We start from the raw sequence: 26,853 nt of genomic DNA on the forward strand, positions 1-26,853 counted from the left end.
CAGGATATTAGCCAGAAATAACAAAAGCTTTTTGCAACTAATCCACACAAAAAGAGGGAGAAGGTAGACAATAAATACATAAGAGGTAATGAGAGGAGAGTGGACACAGCCGGGGAGAACAGGTGAGCTGAAACGCTAACGAGCCAAGAGGAAGCAAAATTGAATGCAAAGCACACAATGCAAAGGGCTGCCAAAGCAAAACAGGAAGTGGCCAGATTCTTTTTCTTTAGGCACTACAAAGGAAACACAATTCACTACTTTTGGCAGCAAATGATGGTGCAGTGCTTACCATTATGGAAACATAAATTCTATAGCATGGATACTTTCTTTCCAATTTTATGACTTCACCTTTGGCAATCAGTGTGACAACTAAAAACGGTGAATATGAGCGGATCCTTCTACAGGTCATCAGAAACATTTCTTTGCACACAGGACCAGACGAGCGCTTTCTCTGCCTCGTGTTCAGCATCTATTCTTCTCGGTCATTCTGTTGTGTGTCAGTGAACTGAAGCTTAATGACTTTTCTGTTGTGACAGTTACTGTGGTTCTGAGTCAAAAGGAAAGCCAAGTTGGAAGTCAGTGAGTTGATTCTTTCCTCTGGTGAATTCTGCCATCTGCTGGCAGACGACAACAAAACCCTTCACTGCCTTAGACATGCTGCACCTGGTTAGACTTTACTGAACTCCCTCTATTATCATTGACAAACACTATAAAACAACACTTGATGAACAGCCTATAACACCATTTTAACATAACTGTTAATACATTATAAACAGGTACATTATAAGAGTATTACAGGTTGAGGTCAAATTACCAAACTGGGCAAAGCAGGTAACTTACCCAGGTTACCCTAAGGCTGCATCTCTTTACTTACACATGTCATAAATTTGCACCACTATAGTGAATATGAGCCATAGTGAGTGAACAAGATTTTTGTGACACCACATGTGTCAAAATTTAGTTTTAGATATTGCATAGCTTGAATATTTATAGAATTGAAATCATGAGAGACATTTAGTGCATAAATATTTTAGTAGAGCTGTTAACAACTTACACTCTGAAACATCACCCCAACTGCACACTGCTTTTTTCACTCACTATTGTGAGTAATCTTTAAAGTAACTCTATGTCAGAAATCACTATCAAATCAAATGACTGGAGTATGTGAGCAGACACCCTTTGACGATTCTGCAGGGATTTGCAGTGATGGGTATGAAGAGCAGCACAGAGTATTAGGACACGATATTGTGGAATCGAAGGGGTCACAACAATTATTTCCTGATTATTTTTAAATTATTCCCCAAATGGAAAACAATTTGAGTTGGCTCCTGTTTTTTGAATTGGTATATAAATAAAAACAACTTGTTCTAATTATTTATTTTGAATACAACATCTTAGGAAATTGTAAAAAAAAAAGGACCACAGATGTGGTCAAAAGCACAAGATGACTGTTTCAAATGTTTGTCTTTTTCCTAAGAACTGTAATTTTTTAAGCTGGTGAATTTACATTTTCATTAATAAAAAAACATCCATCCATCCATTCGCTTCCGCACATCCTGTTAAGGGTCGCGGGGGGGCTGGAGCCTATCCCAGCTGTCATAGGGCGAGAGGCAGGGTACACCCTGAACAGGTCGCCAGCCTGTTGCAGGGCCAACACAGAGGGATAAATAAAAATAAAACAAAATAAAAAAAATAAAAAAACATTATATCTAAAATCATGTATTTCTGAAGAAATCATTATACTATCATGTCTAGTGGGAGCTCTATCATCCATAATCATCCTGTCAGATGTTGTGATGTGGTGGTTGTTAGGTTCAGACCACCGTTAAATAAAAGGAGACACAGAAACCCGTAGTGATCTTTTTACCTGCAGGGAGAGTCTCCATCAGCCACCACTCGTGTGTGTGTCTCAGAGAGAGTCTGACTTCCTGCTGGCTCTTTTATTTTAGCATCACGTGAGTGTGTGGGGGTGTGTGTATGTGCGTGTGACGTCAGGAAACAGGCGTTACCTGCTTTCCTCACCTGGAGGGTTTGGGTATGTACAAGTATGTTTTGTCCTTACAATCTGATTGTCATGTGCATGTTTATGATGAACACTTCCAACACATTGTGATATACAGAAAAACAGTTAAACGTTTATCTATTCTTACAGTGGTGCTGACTCAAAGGCAGAAAAAGGTAATAAAAAGCCTTTTACTGAAGGCTGAAGCAAAGGTGCAAAATCCAGAAAGTCCTTAGATGACAAATAGAGACATTACACAGACACCATGACAAAGAACAACTGAAAACTGATCCAATAAAATACACAGATGTGAAACAGGAAGGAGAGGAACACAACTTGAGCACAGGTGAAAACAATCAAGGAATACCAAAAGGTGGGAAGTAAAATTAAAACAATGTATGAAGAAAAAACACATTTTGAAGTAAATAGAGGAAATAACTGAAGTAAACAAAGCTTACCTGAATACCTCCATGGTGTGTGTGTGTGTGTGTGTGTGTGTGTGTGTGTGTGTGTGTGTGTGTGTGTGTGTGTGTGTGTGTGTATATATATATATATATATATATATATATATATATATATATATATATATATATATATATATATAAGATTAGATTAGGTTAGATTCAATTTTATTATCATTGTACACAAGTATACAATGAAAAGTACGTTCCAGAACACCCATCCAAGAAGAATACAAACCACAAAACAAACAAGGGGGGAGACAGGTGTCTGCGGTCATGTGCCGTTAGGTGCTACCGTAGCAGGGAGGGAAAGCAAAGTGAAAAACAACAATAGGATAGTTGAGGGAAAAAAATCATCTCATGTTTTGCCTCATAATCAGGGGCACAGTATGAGGTTGAAAAACCTCTGCATAGTAAGCACATATAGCATATATATATATATATGTGTGTGTGTGTGATGGGTTTCTCCCTCAGTCCTTTCTGTCTTGGGGCTGCAGTTTGTGTAAACGCACATTTGCCAAATCTCTCTACACACATAAATGATGTTACTGAGTGTGTGTAATCTGCTGACCCTCACAGGGAATGCTCCAGCACTACGATCAGGTGTTCATCAATTGCGCACCATTCCTGCTGGTCCTTTGCCTTTGGCCACTTGATCTTACTGTGCCTTTCCAGCTGCTTGAGCTGGTTTGCTAGTTGTGTATGTGGAGAGGGGTTCCTTGTTGCTCTTGAGGGTTGCCTCCATCCTTTGGTCTCCTTCCTCTACTTCCGACCTCCCAGCCCTGTTGGGTCCTGCTGCAATGTGGTTTTCTACCTGGCTTTGGGTCCCTTTCGTCTCACCTCCTGAAACAGTGCAATTGCGCTAGTTGAGGTCCCTTCCTTTTCTTTCCTTGGTGGATGTGCAACCCTCTGAGTGATGTCACTTTCTGCCATCCACATAGATACTTCTGGAGGAACTTCTCATGGCCACTGTCTGTACCGTTCGTTACCATCTGATCCGTCCTAGTAGGCTCATCTTCCATCCCACCTCTCGGAGGGCCTTTGGGTTGTCTTTTCTTATTCATCTTCGTAGTCAGTAAAGGTGCTTCCAGTAGGGAAGCTAATGGGTAAAGTGACTGGCCACCCACTCTTTGTGCAGTCTCTCCTGCTATCCTCCGGTCTTTCCTGGATGCCAACTGCCCTTTCACATTCACTGGTCCTCCAGATGTGTCAGAATGTCATACAGGTGGTGTTCTTCCAGCTTGGCATCTCTGCCTGCTGCACCCCCTCCTTTCGGTCATCTGCAGGGTCATCAGCTGGAGCCACCGTTCACAGATCGAGTTTAAGTATTAAAAATTTACCCTCTGGATCTTTTATAGTGTTGCTAATGGTGAAGTTTATCTTTCTGATAATCAATATGGCTACGCCTCTTTCTTTGGAGTTGTAGTAAGCTGAGTACATGTGAGGGAAGTGTGGAGAGGTGAGTGTGTGCAGATGTTTCGGACATATAAGTCTCCTACTGAAAGACGTCTGCCTGACTAGCAATTTTTAGCCTCTTTTCCCTGGAACCAACTCCATGTACACTCCATGTGACAAACATCAGAGTGATTATGTCTAAACTAACTGGTGAAGTGGTGGGTGTTGAAGCTTAAAAGTGTGTATGGTTGTGTGTCTGTTTGTGTAGTAAATTGCAGCATTGAAGGTAAACATATTACTGAGTGCAAACAGACAAAGAAAGCAGAAAGTGAGAAAACAGTGCAGCCAAAGTGACTTAAAACAACACAATGGAATACACAAAGGAACAGAGACACAGAAGTCTTGATGGACCTTGTGGTGTACCTGCCACCATCATTCCACATACTTGGCAGGGGCGGAGCCCCCGGAGCCCAGCCCGGGCCTAGAGGGGGCCCGGATGGGAGAGAGAAGAAGAGGATAAGATTTCAGGTAGGCAGGCCTTTGTCATGTCCGAGGAGACGTGGAGAAGGTGGGCCCTCTCCTGATTGTATCCCGATGTTCATGGTGTATGGCCATGGGTACAGCCCACTTTACATCACCCATCATTCGTGTTTTACACGAGGGTTTGCCACAGACAGGACTGAGTCATGGTTGCTAAAAACTTTACAAGACCGACTGACTTTAGTGATGTAGTAGGTGTAAAATATTGAATAAGATGTTGTGCTGCATGACTGGCTTTATTTTCACTCTTAACTTTTACTTTATGACACGCAAATTTTCAAGTATATCGGCGATATTTTCTCCAAGTGTATTGTGGGTAAAACTCGTCACCAACATCCACCAACGTCATCATCAGTCACTTGGCAACAGATTGCAAACTAAGTGGAGCATTTTTACGGACTAAGGTAACATGAGTGGCACTTCATAACATACACATTCCCGCTGTTGTGGGCATGTATATGTTGTAAAATGATGTTATGATGAGCTTTATTATTTGGGTATAAAGGGCCTGTCTCCGGCCCAGCTCTGATTTGTTCCGCTAGTGATATGGTTGGTATTCAGAAACACTGCCATCACCTGATGAAATCCTGTTCTATTGTTTGTTTTTGGTAGTATTTCCTTTACTAGTATTTATGTGCTAAAGTTTAATAAAACACAATGAAAGTTGTAAATTTTCATTGTGTTTATTTACAATTTATTTATTTACAGTGTTTGTACAGTGCTAAGAATCTTAACAATTCAATGTGCACAACTTTGCAAAAAAAAAAAGAAAGAGATGCATAGTGCCTTGGAAAATATTAATTTTTAAAGGTAACACAAAAAAGTGTAGAACCAAATGTGATGAGGACTTTCAGAGCACAGATATCTCACATGAGGAGTGTTTTTTTTCCCCTGACATAAATGAGCACACTGCAGTTACAAAAGTAAATGATTAAACAGTATGATCAGAACCTGGAGAAGCATTACGGAGAACTCACAACTCACTAACCACACTGAATATGTTTGTATTGCAAGGCATTTGGTCAGATTCATATTGTCAAACATCTTTTGATTCAGCTATAGCTTGCTTCCCTTAAAATACAATCTTTTTTGGATTACAGAAATACATTCTTTACAATAACAATCCAAAAATACTGAAGTTATTCCAGGTTATTCAGAGATGTAAGTGATGAATGATATTTTTGCCTCTGTTGTTCTAAGGATACTTTTTAACTACTGACACTGTTACATCTTAAGACCTGTAAGTCCATGTACATTTGGCAGAAACTTAAGTTGACTTCAGGTCATATTGCAGTTATGTCAGTGACATTCATGTACATACTCTCCAATAATCTAACATTTTCAGACATAAGGCATATGAAGGCTTGACAGCCAACTACATCCTCTTACTAGTGGATGCAGTTCACCCCATCACAACCCCCAAAGTTATAGCTGTAAGAATGAATACTCTCAACAATCATAATGGGTAGCTTTGGCTCAAGAGGTAGTGCAAGTCATCTACCTAATCAAAAGGTTGGTGGTTCAATCCCTGGCTGCTCCAGGGATTGCCAGAGTATCCTCGGGCAAGATACTGAACCCTGAGTTGCTCCTGATGCATTTATGAGTATGAATATTTGATAGAAAGCACTTAGGCTTGTGTGTGTGAATGAGGCATGTTGTATAAAGCGCATTGAGTGCTCAAAGTAGAGTAGCAAAGCACTACATAAGAAGCAGTCTATTTGACTTATTGAGAGTAGGGCTGCAACTATCGATTTTAGTACCTGGGGGTTCTAAAAATTATTCCATCAATTAATAAAGGTGCTCGAGCACAACACATGGGGGCAGTGGAGGTGTGGAAAAACGTGTCAGTGTTCAAGGGTCGTTTTTTCCAAATGACGGAGAACTTTAATGCTGCTAATGTGGATGAAACGCTCCACTTACATGGAGACACCTGAACTACAGAGTTTAAACGAAGCATCCAAGCAACAAATTTGTGTCAAGGACTTTTTTGGCTGTAGCTCAGTAGGTAGAGCAGGTCACCTACTGATCAGAAGGTCAGCGGTTCGAATCCTGGCTACTCCAGGCTACATGCCAATGTATCCTTGGGCAAGATACTTAACCCCAAGTTGCTCTCCGACCGTTCTGTCGGAGTATGAATGCTAGTTAATTAAAAAGCACTTAGCTTCGTAAAAATGGAAGTGCTTGTATGAATGGGAGTGCATGGGTGAATGCACAGGTTGTATAAGCGCTTTGAGTGCTCTGATTGAGTAGAAAAGCGCTATATAAGAACTAGTCCATTTACCATTTTATCACTGAATTATACAAGTTACTCAATGAATCGTTGCAGCCCTAATTGAAAGTATTCATTCTTTAACTAAGCATTTATCATAAATTGTTGTTACAGCAAAAAATGAAATTATCTTTTAAAATATATAACAAAAATTCAAAAAGGTTTGATTTCAAAACTTATTTGACAACAACTGTTTTGGCACTTCGGAAACATTTAATTCAATCAGAATCCAGCGAACAGTTTAAAGCCTGAGTCCATCTCGACAGTAGAATGTAGGCATCTTTGACAAATTTTATGTAAAAACAAAAAAAATGAGGTTTGTAGCGCACACTGTGGAGGGAGAGAGACTGCTCAGCTGAAGTCTCGGTTGGTGAGGATCATGGGGGCCACCAGTGTCCAGATGTACAGAGCCAAACACACCCAGCTGGAGGTAATCTTCACCCAGACTGCTGGCCACTTACTGGTTATGGTGTAGTCTGTGTCGGGACTGTGTCGGGAAAAAAAAAATAAAAAAATCACAGCAAAAGTAGTTGAGTTGCCATCATTTACTGTCAAGTTTTAAGGCTTTAAAAAAGGAATTATATTGTTGTATGTTTTCCCATTATACAGCACACTGTCACCACTAAATACCACTTTGTTATACTTTTATAACAAAGCCATTCTTTTTCATTGTAGAGGAACTGCAAGTTCGTGTTTCCAGTTAAAAAAATGTTTTTGAATGAAATTCAATAAATTTGCTCCATCAGTTTACCATATTCGGGACTGAAGATGTACTGCCTAAACAGAAAATCTGGTGCAGTGTACAAGTTTCTATCTCAGATTTAGATATCTCTCTCCTGATGGCTGGTTTATATAAATAAATAATAATTTAAAAAAAAAATAGCCAAAATTATAAAAGAAAAGATTTACCTTTTAACGGGTCTTACTGGTGTGCTCTCATGTAGAGTATTAGGTCAAACATTTCTTGGGGGGAAGAAATGCTTGGTCTTAAGTGAGGGTGTGTTGTGACCCAGGTGACATATTTTGGATTGTGTATTGTGTTTGCTCCTCCCTGCCTGGGGGTGGTGCTGATCTTTTTCTTCTTTTTTTGATTATGTAAGCTCTAGGTGGCAGACGGCCATTGGTTGGAGACTGGAGGCATCAATTTTAAACTGGGATCTGACAAGATCAGCTTGGTGCTGCCAATTTCCTGATTCCAACTAGACTGTGCTCTGTGAGTGTGTTTGTGTACCAGAGAGTAAAGTGTTGTGTGAAACAAGTGTTTCATGTCTAGAATAGTTAGATTAGTAATTTTGTGCATTTTGCAAACTCCTTATTCAAAAAGTAGCCCTGGTAGCTGCAGGAGTAGGAAGCCTTTCCCTTTCCTTCTGTGTGGGTGAGCGAGGCAGGTAAGAGCCTTGTATTTTCTTTTTGAATTCTACGGTTGTAGGTAACTCAGTTGTGTTTTTATTTATTTATTTTAGAATGTTTTGTTTGTTTTGGCTGTGCCCACCCTGATGTTGTTCTACGTGGAAATAAATAAATAAATAAAAATCTGTTTTGACTGCAAAATCTCACGGCAGCACTGGTCCTTCCTTGGAAACAGGGAATCATATTTGTGTTGTGCTCTGGTTTGCCCTAGGCTGGGGTGTAAAAACAGCCCCCACCAACTGCACAATTTCTTCACGCTTACAGATTAGTATTTGGGCTAACAACAAAAAAAAATTCTGTCAATCTGGTTCATGCATCTGAATGGATACACAGAAGGAATGGAAGAGACTGGCACACACGGTGCTTTTATCATCTTATGCTGCTTTTCCACTAGTGCCTACTCAACTATACTCAGTTTTTAGGGTTTTCCATTAGGTGGTAGTACCTGGTGCCAGGTACTTTCCAAGCGAGCTGAGGAGCCAAAAATGTGAGGTCAACAGAATTCATGCCACTGATTGGCCAGGCAGTGACGTTACTATGTGAGTCATGAGATCGAGTTTTTCACAAGAATCAAAACTGCTGTTTTTGAAACCCAACAATGAGGAAAATGGCTACATACTAACCAACACAGCTGCTTTTCTGCTTGGTGGCTGACGACAGAATCGAGAGGAAGTTAGACGGAGCAACCGTTTGTATTTGTGTTACATACAAATGACATTTTGGGCTGAATAGGTATTAGTGGAAAAAAGGCATTACCCTAAAGTACTTTAGATTACAGTTCAGATGCTGTGCTGACATTATGGCTCCACTGACCTGTACCAGTTAGTGAGGGTCATCATGATGTAAAGTGACGCCAAGAAGAGCATGAAGTGGAAGAAGGAGTAGCTGTACTGGACCATGTCCCGCTCATTGTCCTCCACCCGTCTGGGCCCTGTTGACTCCTCTGACAGCTCAGCTGTGCTGCCCCCCTCAGCCAGTATGACTGAGTCTTTGGATGCCATGGTCAGCTTGTTAACCTGACTGTTGCTGGATGAACGAATGCTGGGGGCAAAACAAACAATTGAACTGTGACCAAGAGCAAAGAAGAGCAAATAACTCAAACAAATACAGAAGACTTTACTAAGAAAGGCTTAGAATTGGTTAACACTTTACCAAGTGGAGAACTACAAGTGGAGCACTTCAACTTGACTTTGGAACTTCATGAAAATTTTAAAAAGTAATATCCTCAGTGACACTTTCATGTTGAAACTTTTAATTTCAAGAATTTCAGTGAGTGCCCCGAGGGCTAAATCTCTAATTCTTCACACTGATCATTCTGTCGAGATCACGGCTTTCAGATGCATGTTGAGGTTCTTTTTTACGATAAAAAAGGAAACTCAAGACAGTTATACATCTTACTGTGTTAATGCTAAACTACAAACTGCAACATTTATTCCACACTGCTGGCTTCAGGTTTGCTGCTGATCTTGACATATGTTTCTGGCTGGTATGGTTCATGACACTACCAAAAGCTCAAGGAGTAAATAAACAAATGAAGAGCAATTGTCCTGTCACACATTTTGCTTTTAGTGACGAGGTCTTGCATGTGATGCAATGAAGTCTCCAGGCAGCAGTGACGGTGCAGTGCTCAGCTGTGAAATGCAGGTCCTGTGATTCATGTCCTCAAAGACAGCCCACTACTAATTCAGGACCGAAAAAACTGGGATCATGTTTTTCAAATCAAATCAATGCAAAACAGCACCCCCACCAGGATCAACACTCCCAGTTGTTTCATATGAACATGTGAACATCGGCAACCTCTGCAGAGAACACATTTTGACCCCACAAATTCAACACAGTAAACATAACACGGCCCCACCTAAATGTTATGCGCCTTCCCCATTGTGTTTGCTTCCTCTCTCCTTGCTTCTCCTTTGCTTATCTTTCTCTCTCCCTTTCTCAGGTATGCCAGGTGGGAGTGATTACTGATTTCTGTCTATTTAATGGAGGATGGCAGTGTGTGCTCCTGTCTTGCAGATTAAGCAGCTCTAGCGTGCTCTGGTCCATGGTTCCTTGTGGGGACCAGTTTTGTTTAATTTTGTTTTTCCCTCTTGGTATGGAGACCCTGATAGTCTGATTCATTTGTTAGTTTAGTTTCCCTTATCTTATTAGTTTAGGGAAGGAAGTCCTGGGCCCATTGTGTGACTGGCCTGGTCTCCTCTACATCTGTTACTTTCTGCCGAATTTAAACTCGGGCGTGGCATCCTCTTTATATGTTGCAGTCACTTAGATTGATTGTGCTTTCAGCGTTTTAGCTGTGGCTGTAACACTACGCAGTACAATAAGTAGGGTCTTTCCATGGAGTGTGTATTACAGATCTATCACACAATTTTTTGCACCAGCCTGTAAACATGGTTTCTCATGCTGTTTAACACTGGCATCTATGGGGACTGACTTGCTTTTTGAGAATGTTACCTGGAATACAGGATGCACAAGATAAATATTATGAGTCCCATGATGCTCTGAGCATCCCACCACTGCAGGTATGGCGATGTCTGGACAGGTTCTTCTGTCCCAATGATTACCACAGCTGTCTGGTTCTCAATCTCTAGAGGGGCTGGGGATGGGGCTGCGATCTGGTGGAAAATACTCAGCAGGCTGGGGTTGCATGCTCGGTCTGAGAGTAGCAAAAGAATAAACAAACAAAAACAAAACAACGTTTGAATCTACACAAACTGACACAGACTAATTCTGGTTATTTGGAGGCATATTCTATGCCATTACATTACAAATTAATAGCAATGCTTTATGTATCAACACTTGATGGAGTAATTAATTAACTACAACATGCTGTGTTGGCTTAGGTGCAACATACACGGTGCAATTTCAACAAGATAACCAAAAGCATTTCTAAAAAGATTGAGTTTAGTGATTACAGGAATACTCCCAGCAACATTCTCACCAGGCTCATTGGTCATGGCAGACCAGGTTAGAAACATAGTGTACAAGGTGATGAAGGAGGACTGCAGCAGACCTGAACGAGGCTGAGACTCCTGGGGACACACAGATAAAAGATTCATCAGTACCAAGCAGTTACCTCCGACAGTTCTGAACTTTATTTAAATTTATTTATATAAAAATAAAGTATTAAGGATAATATTTAAGGATGCTGGGGTTATACTCAATGACAACTCCATTCATTCAAATACTGAAAGACTGAACAATCTGAAAAGGCCTCGGCTTTAAAATTATTATGAAAGAAGTTCTAATCCTGTGTTTATTGTTTAAACCTCTGGTCAAGCACTCCAAACATACCTGTGTATTTTTGGGGTTGAATGAACCTTTCATTTATTATTTGGAAAATATGTGTATCATTAAATAAAGTTTATAACTAACTATATGAAGATATTTTTAGTTAGCTTTACTTTTCCTTTTCAAAAACCTTGCACTCTGCTTGAAACGCATGAGCTTGTGAGTGAAGTCCAGAAATGTCATCTGTCATTCTCTGTAGACCCTTTTTTCAGGAGGCCTGTCACTATCTGCTTTTCTCTGTGTGGAAGTAAAGGATGCTGGAGTAACAGAGACACTCTGTATATACAAAGTCTGAATGGAAGTTAATTCATATCAACAGCACTCATGTAAATGCCACAATATTGTAATACCAAATTTGTTTGTGGTGTTACAGTTAAGCAAGATAGCAGTAACAAAAATACTGCAGCTGAAAAACGTTGATGCTATTCTGCTACCACCAAATGACTGTATGTTACCTCCCTGCACCATCAGTTATATCACCAAGTTTGACTTTAAAGGTGTACCGTGCCTAAAGCACATGACAGACATCTGTGATGACTTCACATCAGTTGGAACAAAGTATTCAAAGAGTTTGAAGTCCAAGCTTTCAGATCACAAAGATTACACTTACCTTATTATTTGAAAATGAAATTCAAAGCACTCAATTGTTGGGATTTATTTTTACCACCCAATACTGATATTTAAAGTCATTATTCCTTGCAACTAAACTGCTTTCTACACTGTAATATTTCATATTGTGTGTCTAAAAGTAGTAGGAAGGTTTGAGGCCTGTTTGAGTTGCTCTTATTTGTGTTCAGGCAGCAGCAGCTCTGCTACCCCTCCCTAATAGTCTGCTGTCACCAAGCAGGCCCTCTCAGATCATCCTCAGAGCATACTCATCTTCTGCCCTAGCCCCGTGATGAACCTGTTGCTCATTAAATTCATGCTTAGGGGTCTCAACTCATAAAACTGCCCGATTTTGGGTTCGTGTACAGGACACCAGTCATCCTGTTTGCCCATTTTTTGATTTATACTGGATATAGGGATAATTCTGTCCAGTGGACCTAGCCGAAGGCTAACTTGCTTGTGTAGCACGGCCAAAAACTTTGGAAATGCAAATCAAGAAAGTATAAATCTGTCCATGCAACAGGTCCGGGGGCAAACTGGGCCTCATTTTCGTCCTCATATCTGGTCCTTCTCCCTCATATCGGGTCAAGCATATGTGTGAGGAGTTGTAAATCCTTCTCCAAGAGTGCCTTGGGATGGCCTCAAGGAGGTTGTGGCTGACAATTACTGTGATGAATTTTTCTTACTGTCTTGTTGATGTATTGAAAATGCTCCGGGATGTTTGTGCCCTTTCAGATAATGACAGTAGTATTAATGACAGTTTCTAATGAATGTTTGTAAATCGCTGACTGTGCACAAAACCTTAGACAAAGAACGGCAGAGAGTATATAAGAGGATGGGTAGCGGTAGTTGGGGCAGTGTACGTGCGGTGTGGGTGCTGTTACTGTCCGTTCTTCTCTTGCTAACTGCTAAGGCACAAACTCCCGGGAGGCTTCTGCTTGCTTTTGCTTTTTGTAACTTTGTCTGTTAATAAACCTTGGTAACAAAACCTGCCCATCTCCAGTGATTTTTTAAGAAGTCTTGCTCACCGGCTGAGGAGCCATCTCGCTCTATTGGGGCTATTTTTCTCCTGCAAAAAGGGTGACGGGAGTGTCGGCCTCGAACCCAACACAGTGCAGTTCAATTTTATTTATACAGTGCCAATCACAACAAACAGTCACCTCAAGGCGCGTTATATTGTAAGGTAAAGACCCTACAGTAATTACAGAGAAAACCCAACAGTCAAAAACGACCCCCTATGAGCAAGCATTTGGCAGCAGTGGGAAGGAAAAACTCCCTTTTAACAGGAAGAAACCTCCAGCAGAACCAGGCTCAGGGAGGGGCAGCCATCCACTATGACTGGTTGTAGCTAAAATACCAATAAAGCTCCATGGGGACAGAATTATTAGCAGACTGGCCAAAATTGAGACTCTGGCCTGTCACAATTTTCATACACAAATAAAAAAATTCAAGAGAAGGAAAAACTACAAACTGGGCTTAAATACGAGGAGCAGATTTGTTTGAAAACAGGCCTTAAGTACCAGTCGGAAGGTCGGTTATTTGGCGGTTCAGTCTGCGTGGCAAAATATCGTTGGGCAAGATACTGAACCCCAATGCATCAGTGTGTGTGCAAATGTTAATTAAGGTGCGTAGGCACAGAAAACTGTGCTTGTACAAATGTGTGTGAAATTAAGTTAATGAGGCTCATCGTAAAAAGTGCTTTGAGTGATCAGTTAGGCCAGAAAAACGTCCATTTACTGCTGTACCATGCATTTGTGAAGATGGTCATGCTTTTTATTGAAATTGTGTCACAGAGGTTGATGCACAGCTCAATAAATAAATAAATAAAGGAACCCTTTTTAATCAGAGTGTAGCATCAAGTCAAATAAACTTCTGAGATATCGATCTGATTAGATAAGTAGCAGAGGGGGTTGCTATTAAGTTCAGCTGATTTGGTGGAGCACTCAGCAGTAGCAGTAGATTTGGACAGATGTCACTAATGGCAGTCTCCATGATTCAAACTCCTCATCATGACATGATGATGCTTGAAGCACTAACATTTGCAAACAGAAAGCAGAATCTTCACTGATCAGCTTTCTCTTTTTGAAAGCCTTAAAATGAAGCTTTTATTTTCTCACGGCTGCTTTATTTGCTTGCTAACACACAAAATAAGCAACTCCATCATTGCCAGAGTGATACTGACGCAACAGAAATACTGACCATGCAATGGCCTGTATCAGTAATGTGGCCCCAAATATCAGCCTTCAATTTTGTGTCACAACATTAGGGAGGATGCAGCCAAAACTGTATCTCAAACACATTAAATCAATTGAAAATCCAAAGGTAAAATCTTTCATTTTTGCAACTGTATTTTTCTTTTTTTAAATGTATGCACAGTGCATACAGATTTATGGCACAATATGAAAACATACCAGCTTTTTATGTTTGTCTGTGTTTACTGTCATAATGCTTTCTGCATTACAAACATGCCGTGCACTGCTCCCTGTTCTGTACCTGGACTTTAGGCAGCACTGACACAATAGAGGCCGCGATGCAGAGCAACATGTTGAAGCTGATGAAGAACTTGTTGATAAAGCACCCATCAGGTTTGGTGTAGAAGACAAAGAACAGCACAACTGCCGTTAACGACAGGATGTAGTTCAGGATTGTGACAGCCAGCAGAGCTAAAAACACAAGGCAGAAACAGTTAAAGGCTGAAAACTGATTTGAAACTAGATTTATGAAATCTGTGCATGTTAGATGTATGCTTTTTTGTATTTTTGAGGATATGCTTGCAAATGTATGCAACTTTATTTATAAGGTGAATATAGCATGCAACTGAACCAGAGAGTCACTGACCTGCATACCAGCCTCTGGAGTTGCCACTCTCCATCTTGTCAACCCAGGACTCATTCCAGGAGTGGGCAAAGTCCACCAACAGCACCAGCTGGATCAGAATGAAAAAGAAAGCTCCACCAGAGCCTATAACAAACCATGCTGCAACAACACAGATACACAAGTAATTTAGCTTTCACATACTAACAAATCTCTGTGTATAAATGATGTTATGATCTGAGTAACCCACTCTTTCAAATATATATTCTTACTGTAGGTGAAAGGCCCTTCTGGGATGTAAAAGGCACCAACTGTAATTGCCACCAAGGCAGCAAACTTAAAGAACCAAAATCTGAAACACATTGTTATTGTCATAAGTCACAGGAAAACTGTCTTAGTCAAACATTTTATCTACTTTCAAAGTTACATCCAGAGAATGTCCAGTTAACCTGAAAGGTCCAAACACACTGCAAGGTTTGATATGAATGTGTCTGGCACATGTATTTATCTATTTATTACTATTACTTTTATAATGATATGCTGACCTTATTCCCAAAAGACAATAGTGTAAAATCTAGCTGTATTTTATGAAGTATGATCAAAAAGTTATACAGCTGTGTCCATAAAAATGATTTAAATTTGGCACATCGTCCCTTCCACATTTTGTCTTTGTGCACCTCTGTACAGCTTCCAGGCATCCTGCCTTTATTAGATTCTCTTGACAGAGAGCAAACCTCAGTTTGTGTACCAGGCTTTCATGTTGAGCATGTTGAAAGCTCTGGATATGACCAAGAGAACAAACAGTTATAGTACAAGCTTAAAGTACAAGCAGTGAGAAAGCATACAGTAATCAAGGAAGTGCGTCAGGTCAAGTCAGGTCAGGTGTGCTTGTCATTTTTTTCTACATTCACAGGGTTGTGAACAGTGACTTTCCAGTTCTACTGCAAGACCCCAACGTGTCTGAGGGAATGCCACACCACTGTGTGTCTGTTTAGAGAGTTTTTAAGTTTGCCTTCTACCAGATTAGGCTTCAGGTGACTTTGTCCTCTTCTCCACAGTGCAAGTGGTCAGAACAAATCACAAATCAATCTAAAAAGTGTTCAAAAGTGCACAAGGACATTGAAGGGAGAATCAGTCATATTTTAAGAATTTTATTTGCCCTTTCTTTTCAAATGACTTCCTACTTCTTGCAGCTCTAAGATGTTGGTGATATGGGCAAATGTTTTGTCATTGGCTGCAAGGGAGAACATGCTGAAAATGTTCCAGCTTTAGGTTAGATGGTACCAGAGGTGTGCACCTGAAATGATCATCTAAGGATATCCCTGCTCTGTCTCACACTGGGTAAGAGAGTATAATGCACAGCAGGCTGTCTCTAATGCTAAAGGTGGTGAAACAGCCCTTATTGGGACATGACTTAATTATGAAGGCATCTTAGAATGAACAATTTGTACTTTGAACTGCAACTGGAAAGACATTCTGGAGACATGAGTGGGACTTAAATTAACTTGTTAAAAAGAGGTGTAATATGGAATATTTAAGTTCACCTTACTCTGTTATAGTATTTTAAATTAACTCTTTTTTTGTTGATGGTCAGATCAAATGAGAACTCTCAAGCCATTAAATACAGTGATGGACATTTTACATGTTATATATCCTAACAACACAGCTATCAGATGGCCATGACAGACTTTCGTTGCATTTTTTCAAACTTCAACTAAATGATGAGTAATAAAAGTAGCAGCCATAGCAAAGAATGTCAAGACAAGTTAAGTGCAGGACAAAGATCACCTGCTGAAATATAGATTGTATAATTTACAACTCCTCTGACACATTGTTAAAGAGCACAGGTGGACTAGGGTGAAATCACAGTGAAGGCCTTTGAAAGTCTATTTAAATGCACTTGCTGTGTGGCTCCTTTTGGTTTATGCACCTGCTACACTGCTACACTTTTAAGAGTCTAAAAGTGAACCTTAGGATTGGTAGGTCTGTAAAAATTAAAATATTTACATGTTGCAATCCTTACCCATTGTGGATGGCAGCACGAGGGTCTCTGCTGTTCTTAATGTTTATCATGAGAATGGAAAACCCCAGGAACCACATACTCATGCCAAAGCAGATACGGTACACTGCCTTGTAGCCCACAAACATTTCACAGTTGACATCAGCCTGTAGGGTGGGGATAGACGAGCCTGCCCCATCCTCACAGAAGCCCGGGATCTACACCAAATCACAGAAAGACCCTTGTTGTAATGGGAAGACAGGTTCAGGAGATAAAGTTCATATGAGATGTGACTTGACCACTAAGCGACCTATTTGGATGGTGTGATCAAAAAGTGCCAAAAAAGAGAAAGATCATCTTCTCTTGGATCAATTTCAGGGCAGCTGATATTTTTACAGTACCACTCAAAAGTTTGGACACACCTTCTCATTGAATGTTTTTTTTTTCCTACATTGTAAATTAATACTGAAGTCATCCAGAAACACATAAGAATGCCTTTATTTGTCATTATACAGGATGTACAATGAGACCGGAAGGAATCATGTAGTAAACTTTAAAGTGTTAAACAACCAAAATATGTTTTAGATTTTAGATTCTTCAAAGTCGGCTCCTTTTGCTTTGATCACAGTTTTGCAGACTCTTGGCATTCTCTCAATCAGCTTCATGAGGTAATCACCTGAAGTGATTTTCCAACAGTCTTGAAGGTGTTCCTAGAGGTGCTGAGCACTTGTTGGTTTAGATCAGGTGACTGTGGAGGCCAAGTCATCTGACGCAATACTCCATCGCCCTCTTTTTTGATCAAATAGCCCTTGAATAGCTTGGAGGTGTGTTTGGGGTCATTGCCCTGTTGAAAAACAAATGATTGGCCCACTAAGTGCAAACCAGATGGGATGGTATGTCTATGCAGAATGCTGTGGTAGCCATGCTGGTTAAGTGTGCCTTGGATTTTGAATAAATCACCAACAGTGTCACCAGCAAAGCACCTCAATACCATCACACTTCCTTCTCCATACTTCAAGGGAGGAACTACACATGTAGGAACCATCTGCTCACCTTTCTTCATCTTACAAAGGCATGGTGTTCTGAACAAAAAATCTCAAATCTGGACTCATCAGACCAAAGGACAGATTTCCACTGGTCTAATGTCCATTCCTTGTGTTCCTTGGCCCAAGCCATTCTCTTCCTCTTGCTGTTCTTCCTTAGAAGTGGCTTCTTTACAGCAGTTCAACCATAAAGTCCAGATTCACATAGTCTCTGAACAGTTGAGTGTTGCTACTTTAACTCTGTGAAGCATTTAGGTGGGCTCATACCTGGGATGTTCTTAACTTGTTGCTTCTAAGGCTGGTAACTCTGATGAACTTGTTCTGTGCAACAGAGGTAACTCTTGGTCTTCCTTTTTTGGGCGGTCCTCATGAGAGCCAATTTCATCATAACATTTGATGGTCTTTGCGACTGCACTTGAGGGTACTTTTTTAAAGTTCTTGAAATTTTTGGGATTGACTGACCTTCATTTCTTAAAGTAATGATGGACTGTTGTTTTTCTTTACTTAGTTGAGTAGTTATTGCCATAATATGGATTAGAACATTACTCAAATTGGGCTATTCACTATATACCAACTCTACTTGGTGGTTCACCTACTAATCGGAAGGTTGGCGGTTTGATTCCTGTGTGTACCGGGCTGCATGCCAAAGTATCCATGGGCAAGATGCTGAACCCCAAGTTGCTTTCCGACACAAGCGTTGAAGTATGAATTTGTGTGAATGTTAGACATAGTTACACACGGAAGTGCTTATAATGGGTGAATGGGTCTGAATTGGTTAATGTAAATGTGTTGTATAAGCCAGTGGTCCCCAACCTTTTTTGAGCCGCGGACCGGTTTAGTGTTAGAAAATATTTCCACGGACCGGCTTTTAAGGTGTGGCGAATAAATACGTCAAAATAAATGATACGACCATAACCAAGTGTGATATTTTCTACGTATAATAATAAAAAACGTGAATCCACTTTGTATTCGTATGCAACTCTATCAGCAGCGTTCTCGTAACATCCCGCCTCAACATGAATAACAGGCTCTCTGCCCACAGCGCTCCCTGGTCAGCTGTTAGAGCCATGGTAAAACATGCCTTCAAAATAAGATACACCGCAAAAACAAATACAGTAGAAATCACCTCAGTCGGATTCAAATGGCCCAGTTTGGGGTCTATTATCGAATTTCGCTGCAATGGCTTCTGCTTCATCTATGAATTTGCTTCTGCAAATTTTATAATCTGAAATTTTACTCGTAAGTGCAAGTTTGTAGCTTACACTTGCCACGATTGTCCCTGGTGAAATTAACTGATATAAACACTAAAACAATTTTCAGGCGTTGTTAGTGTGTGTGTAGTTGTGCACGAACGAGCCGATGCATGGAAGTGGGCGGACAGGAGCTGAGGAGGGTTTTAGCGCTAAACTCATCCAGTTTATGCGATCACATTTAACTGGAAATTTATTAAAATGGGACCAGATTTTTCATCCGAGGTAGGTGAATATCCGACGGATTAATGTGATGATTTTATTGGAATTAATGTTAGGAAAAATCAGGACCTGCAGATGCCATCCAACTAGAGCGAAAACCCGATTTGTGCGACTTCGACTTAGGTGATTTTTACTGTATAAAGCGCATGAAAAATACAACTCACCATAACACTGAATCAGTGTAAGCCCCCTGAGCTTGTTTCTCTGATACTCATTTTTGCTGGCTTCTGGTTTGACTGGGTTCGGCCGATTTCACATGGAGCGTGGCTGCAGAGCCGCGGTGTCAAGCGCTGGAGAGTCAGTTTGATGGCTGGGTCTACCTCACTGCTATCCCCGGTGTTGATAAATAAAAATGGTAAATGGACTAGTTCTTACATAGCGCTTTTCTACTCTTGTTGAGCACTCAAAAATTTAAAGAAGCGTTATGTAGGTCAACCAACCGATTTCGTTAGACAGGCCTGAAGCTTCTGGGTTTAATTTTAGCGGTGACGTATCATGTGAGCAGAAACGTCTTGACACGTCAAGAGGAAGTCATGGAGGGAAGTAACGGAGCGAATCCGCCCATTTTTCAAAATAAAATATAGTTTAGGCGCAGATAATAAGTAAAACGGAAATAATTTAAGTTATTTATTCTTTATGTGCGGCCCGGTACCAAATGTCCCACGGCCCGGTACCGGTCCACGGCCCGGGGGTTGGGGACCTCTGGTATAAGCGCTTTGAGTGCTCAGAGTAGAAAACCGCTATATAAGAACTAGTTCATTTACCATTTACCTCTTCACAACAAAACTGATGGTATCAAAACACAGTAAGAGGGCAAGAAATTCAAAGAATTAACCCTTGACAGGCACAGCTGTTAACTGAAAGCCATTCCAGGTGACTGCCTCATAAAGCTGACTGAGAAAATGCCAAGATGTGCAAAGCTGTGATCAAAGCAAGAGGTGCCTACTTTGAAGAATCTAAAATATAAAAATCCTGGTTTGTTTAATACTTTTTTGTTTGCTAAATAATTCCATATGTATTTCTTCATAGTTTGGATGACTTTAGTATTAATCTACAATGTACATGTTTAAAAAAAACAAACAAAAAAAATCTGAATTAGAGGGTATGTCCAAACTTTTGACTGGTACTGTATATCGCCCCCTGGAAGTCTAGTTATGACCATTTGCAGTGTGTCAAAAGGGTGACCCTTTAACCGAAATCTCATTTTTGGAAAATGGATGAAGTTGAGGCTGATGGCTGAAGTCTCTGCCTCCCATTCTACTTTTAGAAACTCTTGGAATCACAACTAGGCCTAAAGTCTGAGAGCAAAGTGCTCTATTAAGATAATATGGTACTATAAGGTCTTTAACCCTGATTCCTCACAATGTTACTGGAGGCCAAGATAATGGCATCTAGAGTAAGTATCTGGTTAGACACAATACTAAGATTTTTAAGACTAAATACAATAACCTCAGTTTTAGTAAGACAAGATTACCAAAGATTCTGCTGTTGGTGCCAGAAAACCTCCTTTGGTGTGGGCACAAAAAAAATATAAGAACTAGTCCATTTACCATTCCATAATAAAAAATGAAGAGATAGCACTTTACAATGTTTTCCACCCTTACAGCATCTGATGACCTGATTAGATATATACTGGCTGACATCGGCCTATTAGAGACATCTATGAGTCACAGTGTATATGCTTACTGAAAATTAACCTGATATTTCATAAATAAAATTTAAAGAAAGCTAAGATTTGTTTAAGGTCTTGAAAACACTGATACAGATGGATGGTTTGGTGGCCACAAAATAAGCTACTCTGAGTATTTTGATGGTTAAAAACTACTGAGTGTGTAAGACAGTTGTTTGTGTAATCTGAATGTGCTTATTACCACTACATTGAAAATTGTATCTAATGATAGCTGCAAATCACTGTCTTTTACAGTCAGTTAAAAATCAAGTGATATCAGGAACCAGAGTATGAGCTTCAGACGACTCTATTCCGGTTTCAAGACCTTTTTTTCATATAATTATTCATTCTCATACTGTGAATGAACCACCTTTAGCAACAATAACTTAATATAGCAGTTGTTTTCATGATTTTATCAGTTTCTTACATCATAGGAGGAGGAGTTTTGGCCTACTCAGTTTGAGTTTTTTGTAATTTCTCTGAGGCATGTCTGACCTTGTAGTGTGTTAACACACACCTAAATGTTCCTGACCAGCAAGCTGCCAAAACTACTTACTGATTATCCCTTAATCAGCAATATTTAATTAGCAGCACCAGGGTGCTGCATCCCTTTTTAATGCCTATGGAAGCAGTAAGGGTGTACTTATTTTATAGAAAAATATTCTTTATCACATGACTGTATATAATATAAAAGACTATTATGCATCGGTGCATCCTTGGGGCCTTTTTTTTTTTTTTTTAACTTTAAATAATGTGAGCTTTGGTGTGAATGTAAATATCTGTCCTACAGTATTTTCACGGTTAACTCCTACCCTTTTGAGCTGCTGATCCACACCCGGTGACAGCATGATGCAGGCAACAATGGTGCCTAACAGCATGATGGAGGCATAGATGATCCTGGTCACTGTGGAGTTTCTGCTGCTCGGACAGCAGCTACACATCAGGCAGGTAGCACTGCTGCACAGGCATGGCACCTGGAGGATCAATGGAGAAAAAATAATTAATAAATCACACTTGATGCATAAGTAGCACATCCAGTGACAAGTGTAAGGAAGAGTATAAAATATTAGTGTGAGAACACAACAAATACAGATGCTTAATTAAACGCATTGTATGACTTTTAAAAGCCAAAGTTTACTAAAATATAATATTGGCAATAACAAGTACATAAAACATATTTTAGTAATTTATAAAAAAAAAATCATGAAATGTCCTTCCTACTAAATATTTCACAGTCAACTGTTAGTGGCATTATAACAAAGTGGAAGTGATTGGGAACAACAGTGATTGGGTTGTTTTTCAGGAGTAAGGCTCGGCTCCTTAGTTTCAGTTAAAGGAACTCTTTTTAATGTTTCAGCATACCACAACATTTTGGACAATTTTATGCTCCCAACTTTGTGGAAAGAGTTTTGGGATGGCCCCTTCCTGTTCCAACATGGCTGCGCACCAGTGCATAAAGACATGGATGAGCGGGTTTGCCGTTGAATTTGATGGGGACCACAGAAGTCCTGACCTCAAACCCAAGAGGACACCTTTGGAATGAATTAGAGGTAAGACTGCGAGCCAGGCCTTCTCATCCATCACCAGTGTCTAACCTCACAAATGCACTTCTGGAAGAAAAATTCCCATAAACACCATCCTAAACCTGTTTTTTCATGTTCCAGTTCTGCTTTTAAAATGGTCAGATTTCTGGTAAATGGGCTGCTTTTTATATAGCATTTTTCTACTCTACTTTAGCATTCAGAGCGTTTATACATGTCTCAAACACACTGTTTTTTTCTACACCTTAGTGCTTTCTAACATTCCCACTCTGATGAACACATTGGGGTTCAAAGATACTTTGGTATGCAGACTTCAGCAGCCAGGAATCAAACCACCAGCCTTCCGATTAATAGATGACCTGCCCTATTTCCTGAGCCACAGTCACCTACACAGCCTTTCCATTTATAAATACTTTTCATTAGCAGCAGGCAACCCAGTTATAGCTTTATCTGCAAAGGTGACAAATGACATCATGTGAATTTCGAGCGGGCTTACTATAACGACCCCAACCACATCGAGGCAGTACTCAGTTGTAATGGAAAACAACCAAAATCGAGTCAGGTAGGAATTTTTTTTGTATTTTAGTTTCTTTATTTTTATTCTGCTGCCTTCCCACTTCTAAAACAATGGTAGAGGAAATACTGGCTGACCATTGGAGCCTTAAAGCATCACATTCTGTTTTGCAAGTTATAAATTTAGGAATAAGGTGACAAAATGACACAATTTACACATATTGATTTACTGACTTCCTAATTGACAATTCCCTCACTATTATTTTGAAAGTTAGTTGTGGACCAGTCCTTCCCTTCTGTTTTTTTCCACTTGCCTGCTTTCCACTTTTCCCTGCTGGCCACGTGATTGTGGTCTTCAACATCATTCACGCTCATATCCCAGAAGTTTAACTGAATTGATGCTATACTCTGATTAAAAAAGGGTTCTTTTAATTTTTCTGAGCAGTATACTTACATTGTATTTTTTATTGAGAGTGTTTGGTTCAAATATCCAGTTTAAGAAGCAGTCTGAATTATTCTTAATGAGTTACTGTTCACAAAATTACATCTGCAGTGCCCTGTACAGCTTACTTCCTTTGAGAGGAATAATATAAAGCATTAATATATGTTGCCCAATGCTAAGGCGGGTGATCAAATCACTGGTGATAATACCTGCATATGTTTTGCTTTGTTTTCCTGCAGGTAAAAAATGATCCGTTGACCGAGTTCCAACATGGTTTTTTTTTTTTTTTCACACTTTGAAATCTGAGGTCATGTTTGCATGTGAATATTTCAAAAACTGTTCAAGATAAAAGCCTGAAATTTATACTGTAGAATTGAAACAGGATCTGTAATTTGGGCCCGATACATCAAAAAAATCGTCTGAATATTGCATAGTTGAAATCTGAAAAAAGTAAGCGATCCTATTAAGTCCCATATTTGAGGTAACACTAATAAAAAATAAAAAACTTCACTTTGCAAAAGACAACTAGTGCCATTTTCTGAATGGAGATAGCTCTTTTTTACAATAATGCAAAATGAAACATGTAAGATAGTTTTTAATATCATTTAATTCTTGGTCACAGTGATGAGGAACATCACCTTTCTATTTTATGCAACTTTCATGCTGGATTGACCAAATATGGCAAGTTGTACCACAAACACAAAAATAATCATTAGATATTCTAATCATTATCCTGACAACTGCTACAGGTAAGCAGGGAATCGATATGCTGACTGCCAGAAGGATTGTAAAATATATATGAAGGCTACATTATTGTGTTTTTAATGCCTTTTATTATATTAGCATAGCATATTATATACCTCAAAAGATATAGGCTGTGCAGCAACATCTAATTTCCAGACAATTCTGATATTTACAGTAACTCTGGGCCTCTGAAGTGTGTGCAGTTGATGTCATCTTGTTGTTTAAAACAACAAAAATTAAAGAGCAATTAATTATTCAAATATTTTGACTACAAGAGGAAGCCAGGGGTACCAAATTACTAACAAGTTTCTAATACACTGCGTGTGCTAACTGCCAATCTAGCTAATACATTAACAGTAGGAGCTACAGAATTATGTTGGATGTATAAAATTACAGTATGTAGAGAGTTGTGCCTTTTTAAATATAGCAATGTCTTTGTATTTACTAATGAGCCATCCATCGCAGTAAAACCATCAGCACAGATCATTAAAACTGGAGCAGCTGGGATACGTAAAATGTGCTGGCGGGTGGGTTCATGGTCAGGTCCAACAAAGGCGTGGGGGGGAGTTTGATGTAGCAACGCCACTCCAAATCACTACTGCGCAGACTGTACTGATCCAAAAATGCAACATGGCAGCCCCCATAAGCAGGAAATTTTGGCTTTACTTTTGTACAATGGAAGGAAGTGGAGCCCTGGTGTCCATCTTTTATACAATCATTGATTCTCCACAAACAGAATCTGTGAGAAACAAGTGTGTGTGTGTGTTCTGTGGAGGGGAAAAGAAGGAGCTCTATTTTAAGTTATTATAAACCTCCAAACTAGTGTAAAGCATGCTGTGTGACATATTGATGTTGCTACTCTGGCTCTGGTTTCATTTTCTATAATTCTGCCATCTAAGTTGGATATATTGTTTTACACAATCTTGTATCTTGCATAAACACAGCGTGCACTACAGTGACTGCTTGCTGTCGCTACATTGGTGACAATTAGGGTTTAATATTTTTCCCGAAAATGACATGAATCAAATCCCGGGAAATGACGAGCCATTTCCCGGGAATCCCGGGAAAAAAGTTTATTTATTTTTTTATTTTAATTAGGCCTTCTGTAGCCTGTGTCGGCCTTAACCTATTGTGATATTGTAGAGGTAGCTTTCCAGCTATGTCCTGTTATGCCCAGTAGGGGGCAACGTCGGCTTGATTAACGCAATAAAACCTACATCTCAGCATTTGAGTGCTCGAGCTATGCGGTGTTGTATCGTTCCTCAACACTCCCTTAACAAATATAATTCGAATATTCCTCCATTGTACATGGAATTATAACAAGCTATTTTACAACTGCTGGTGCAAAACAATACGGTTCATCTCCACACAGCATTGATAAAGGCTCAGCCACGCTGTCGTGGCGACATCTGTTGCGCTATATCTCCACCAGTGGAACGCTGTAACAGTCACTGAAAGGTTAACTACGTTACTGCACTATAATATGGCATAACACAGGGCCTTGAGTAATGCACCACGACTTGGTCATTGCCATTCTGGCAACAACAAATTTATAACACCGTGTCTGAGGGTTAAAGTAGGTTCGCTGTGAATCGTCTTTTGAAAAACTGGCCGATCCTTATAGCCTAAAAAATATACATTTTACTCAACTCCATTTTAAAAGCGAAATATGTTAAAGCAATCTATTTCATGATAATTTCTTCACACATTAGGCCCGTATCCTAATTCATGATTGTTAGTAAGCGGCTGCAAACGAGGAAAAGAAACACTCGAAGTTAAACAGATATTTCTTTATTGTTCAGGGCAGGCATATTTTATAGGCTATATAATGCAATATAACAATATATAATATAAAATTATATAATACAAAATACCTTAGGGTAAACACATTGCCTACGATTTCAACAAATTAAAGAGGAAAAAAGCACAACTGTGTAATACCTCTATTAAAACGCTTGAGATGAAGGCTGAAGCCTTAAACGGAGGCTGAACGTGCCTGAAATGAAGAGTAATGCTTTTCGCATTAAACGAACCCTTCTCTCAATATTTCCTTAAATTTAACATTCTGAAGCTTTCTTTTCTTTCTGAAAGTCAAATCAACGCGCGCGACTTTTTTCCCGGTTTCCCGTCTAACGTTTCCCGGGAAACAGGAAATGGTTCTGATCGCATTTCCCGGGAATCCCGGATCCCGGGATTAAACCCTAGTGACAATGATGGTGGCAAGCAGTAGTACAATGCAAATAATGCATGCTAATCTTTTTGTATAACTGTGCCAGTGCCTTTTTATAGAAATATAAGTAGACTATACTGATTAAGTTTTGGTCTAGTAATAAACAGGCACATCCTGACCTTCTCAGACAGCCTATGCATTCATTTACAGTAAACTACTGTCTGCATCTTATACACTAATACCTGAAGTGGAGTCAAGAGATTAGGATGCCTTGAAGATTGTCAACAAGTTAATACCCATACCAGTCAGACAAGGTCAGCTTAGTCCTCCTGCAGACTAAGCTATGACAATGTGTGCCAGAAAACACGCAACTAGAACATGACTAGTGAGGACATGTTTCACCCTGATCAGAACCATAAATAAACCCAGACAGAGAAGTTTATAACTGAAAAATGAACAGAAGCATCGTTTT

The 26,853-nt window shown here is 39.7% G+C and overlaps 1 protein-coding gene across 1 annotated transcript in view; it reads right to left on the bottom strand.

The window, feature by feature from the left end:
* Positions 1–6,567: 6,567 nt before the first annotated feature.
* serinc3 (serine incorporator 3) overlaps positions 6,568–26,853 on the bottom strand; it is a 30,460-nt gene continuing 10,174 nt past the window's right edge. Inside the window, exons 2-10 of the mRNA XM_030729261.1 lie at positions 21,784–21,945; positions 16,812–17,005; positions 15,061–15,140; positions 14,813–14,950; positions 14,468–14,637; positions 11,019–11,109; positions 10,532–10,733; positions 8,891–9,118; positions 6,568–7,154 (exon numbers count right to left, since the gene is read on the bottom strand). Of these exons, the coding sequence (XP_030585121.1) occupies positions 7,019–7,154; positions 8,891–9,118; positions 10,532–10,733; positions 11,019–11,109; positions 14,468–14,637; positions 14,813–14,950; positions 15,061–15,140; positions 16,812–17,005; positions 21,784–21,945 (1,401 nt within the window). The 3' untranslated portion in view covers positions 6,568–7,018. The remainder of the gene's footprint in view (positions 7,155–8,890; positions 9,119–10,531; positions 10,734–11,018; positions 11,110–14,467; positions 14,638–14,812; positions 14,951–15,060; positions 15,141–16,811; positions 17,006–21,783; positions 21,946–26,853) is intronic.

Source organism: Archocentrus centrarchus, chromosome 5 (assembly GCF_007364275.1).
Source record: "Archocentrus centrarchus isolate MPI-CPG fArcCen1 chromosome 5, fArcCen1, whole genome shotgun sequence".
NCBI lineage: Eukaryota > Metazoa > Chordata > Actinopteri > Cichliformes > Cichlidae > Archocentrus > Archocentrus centrarchus.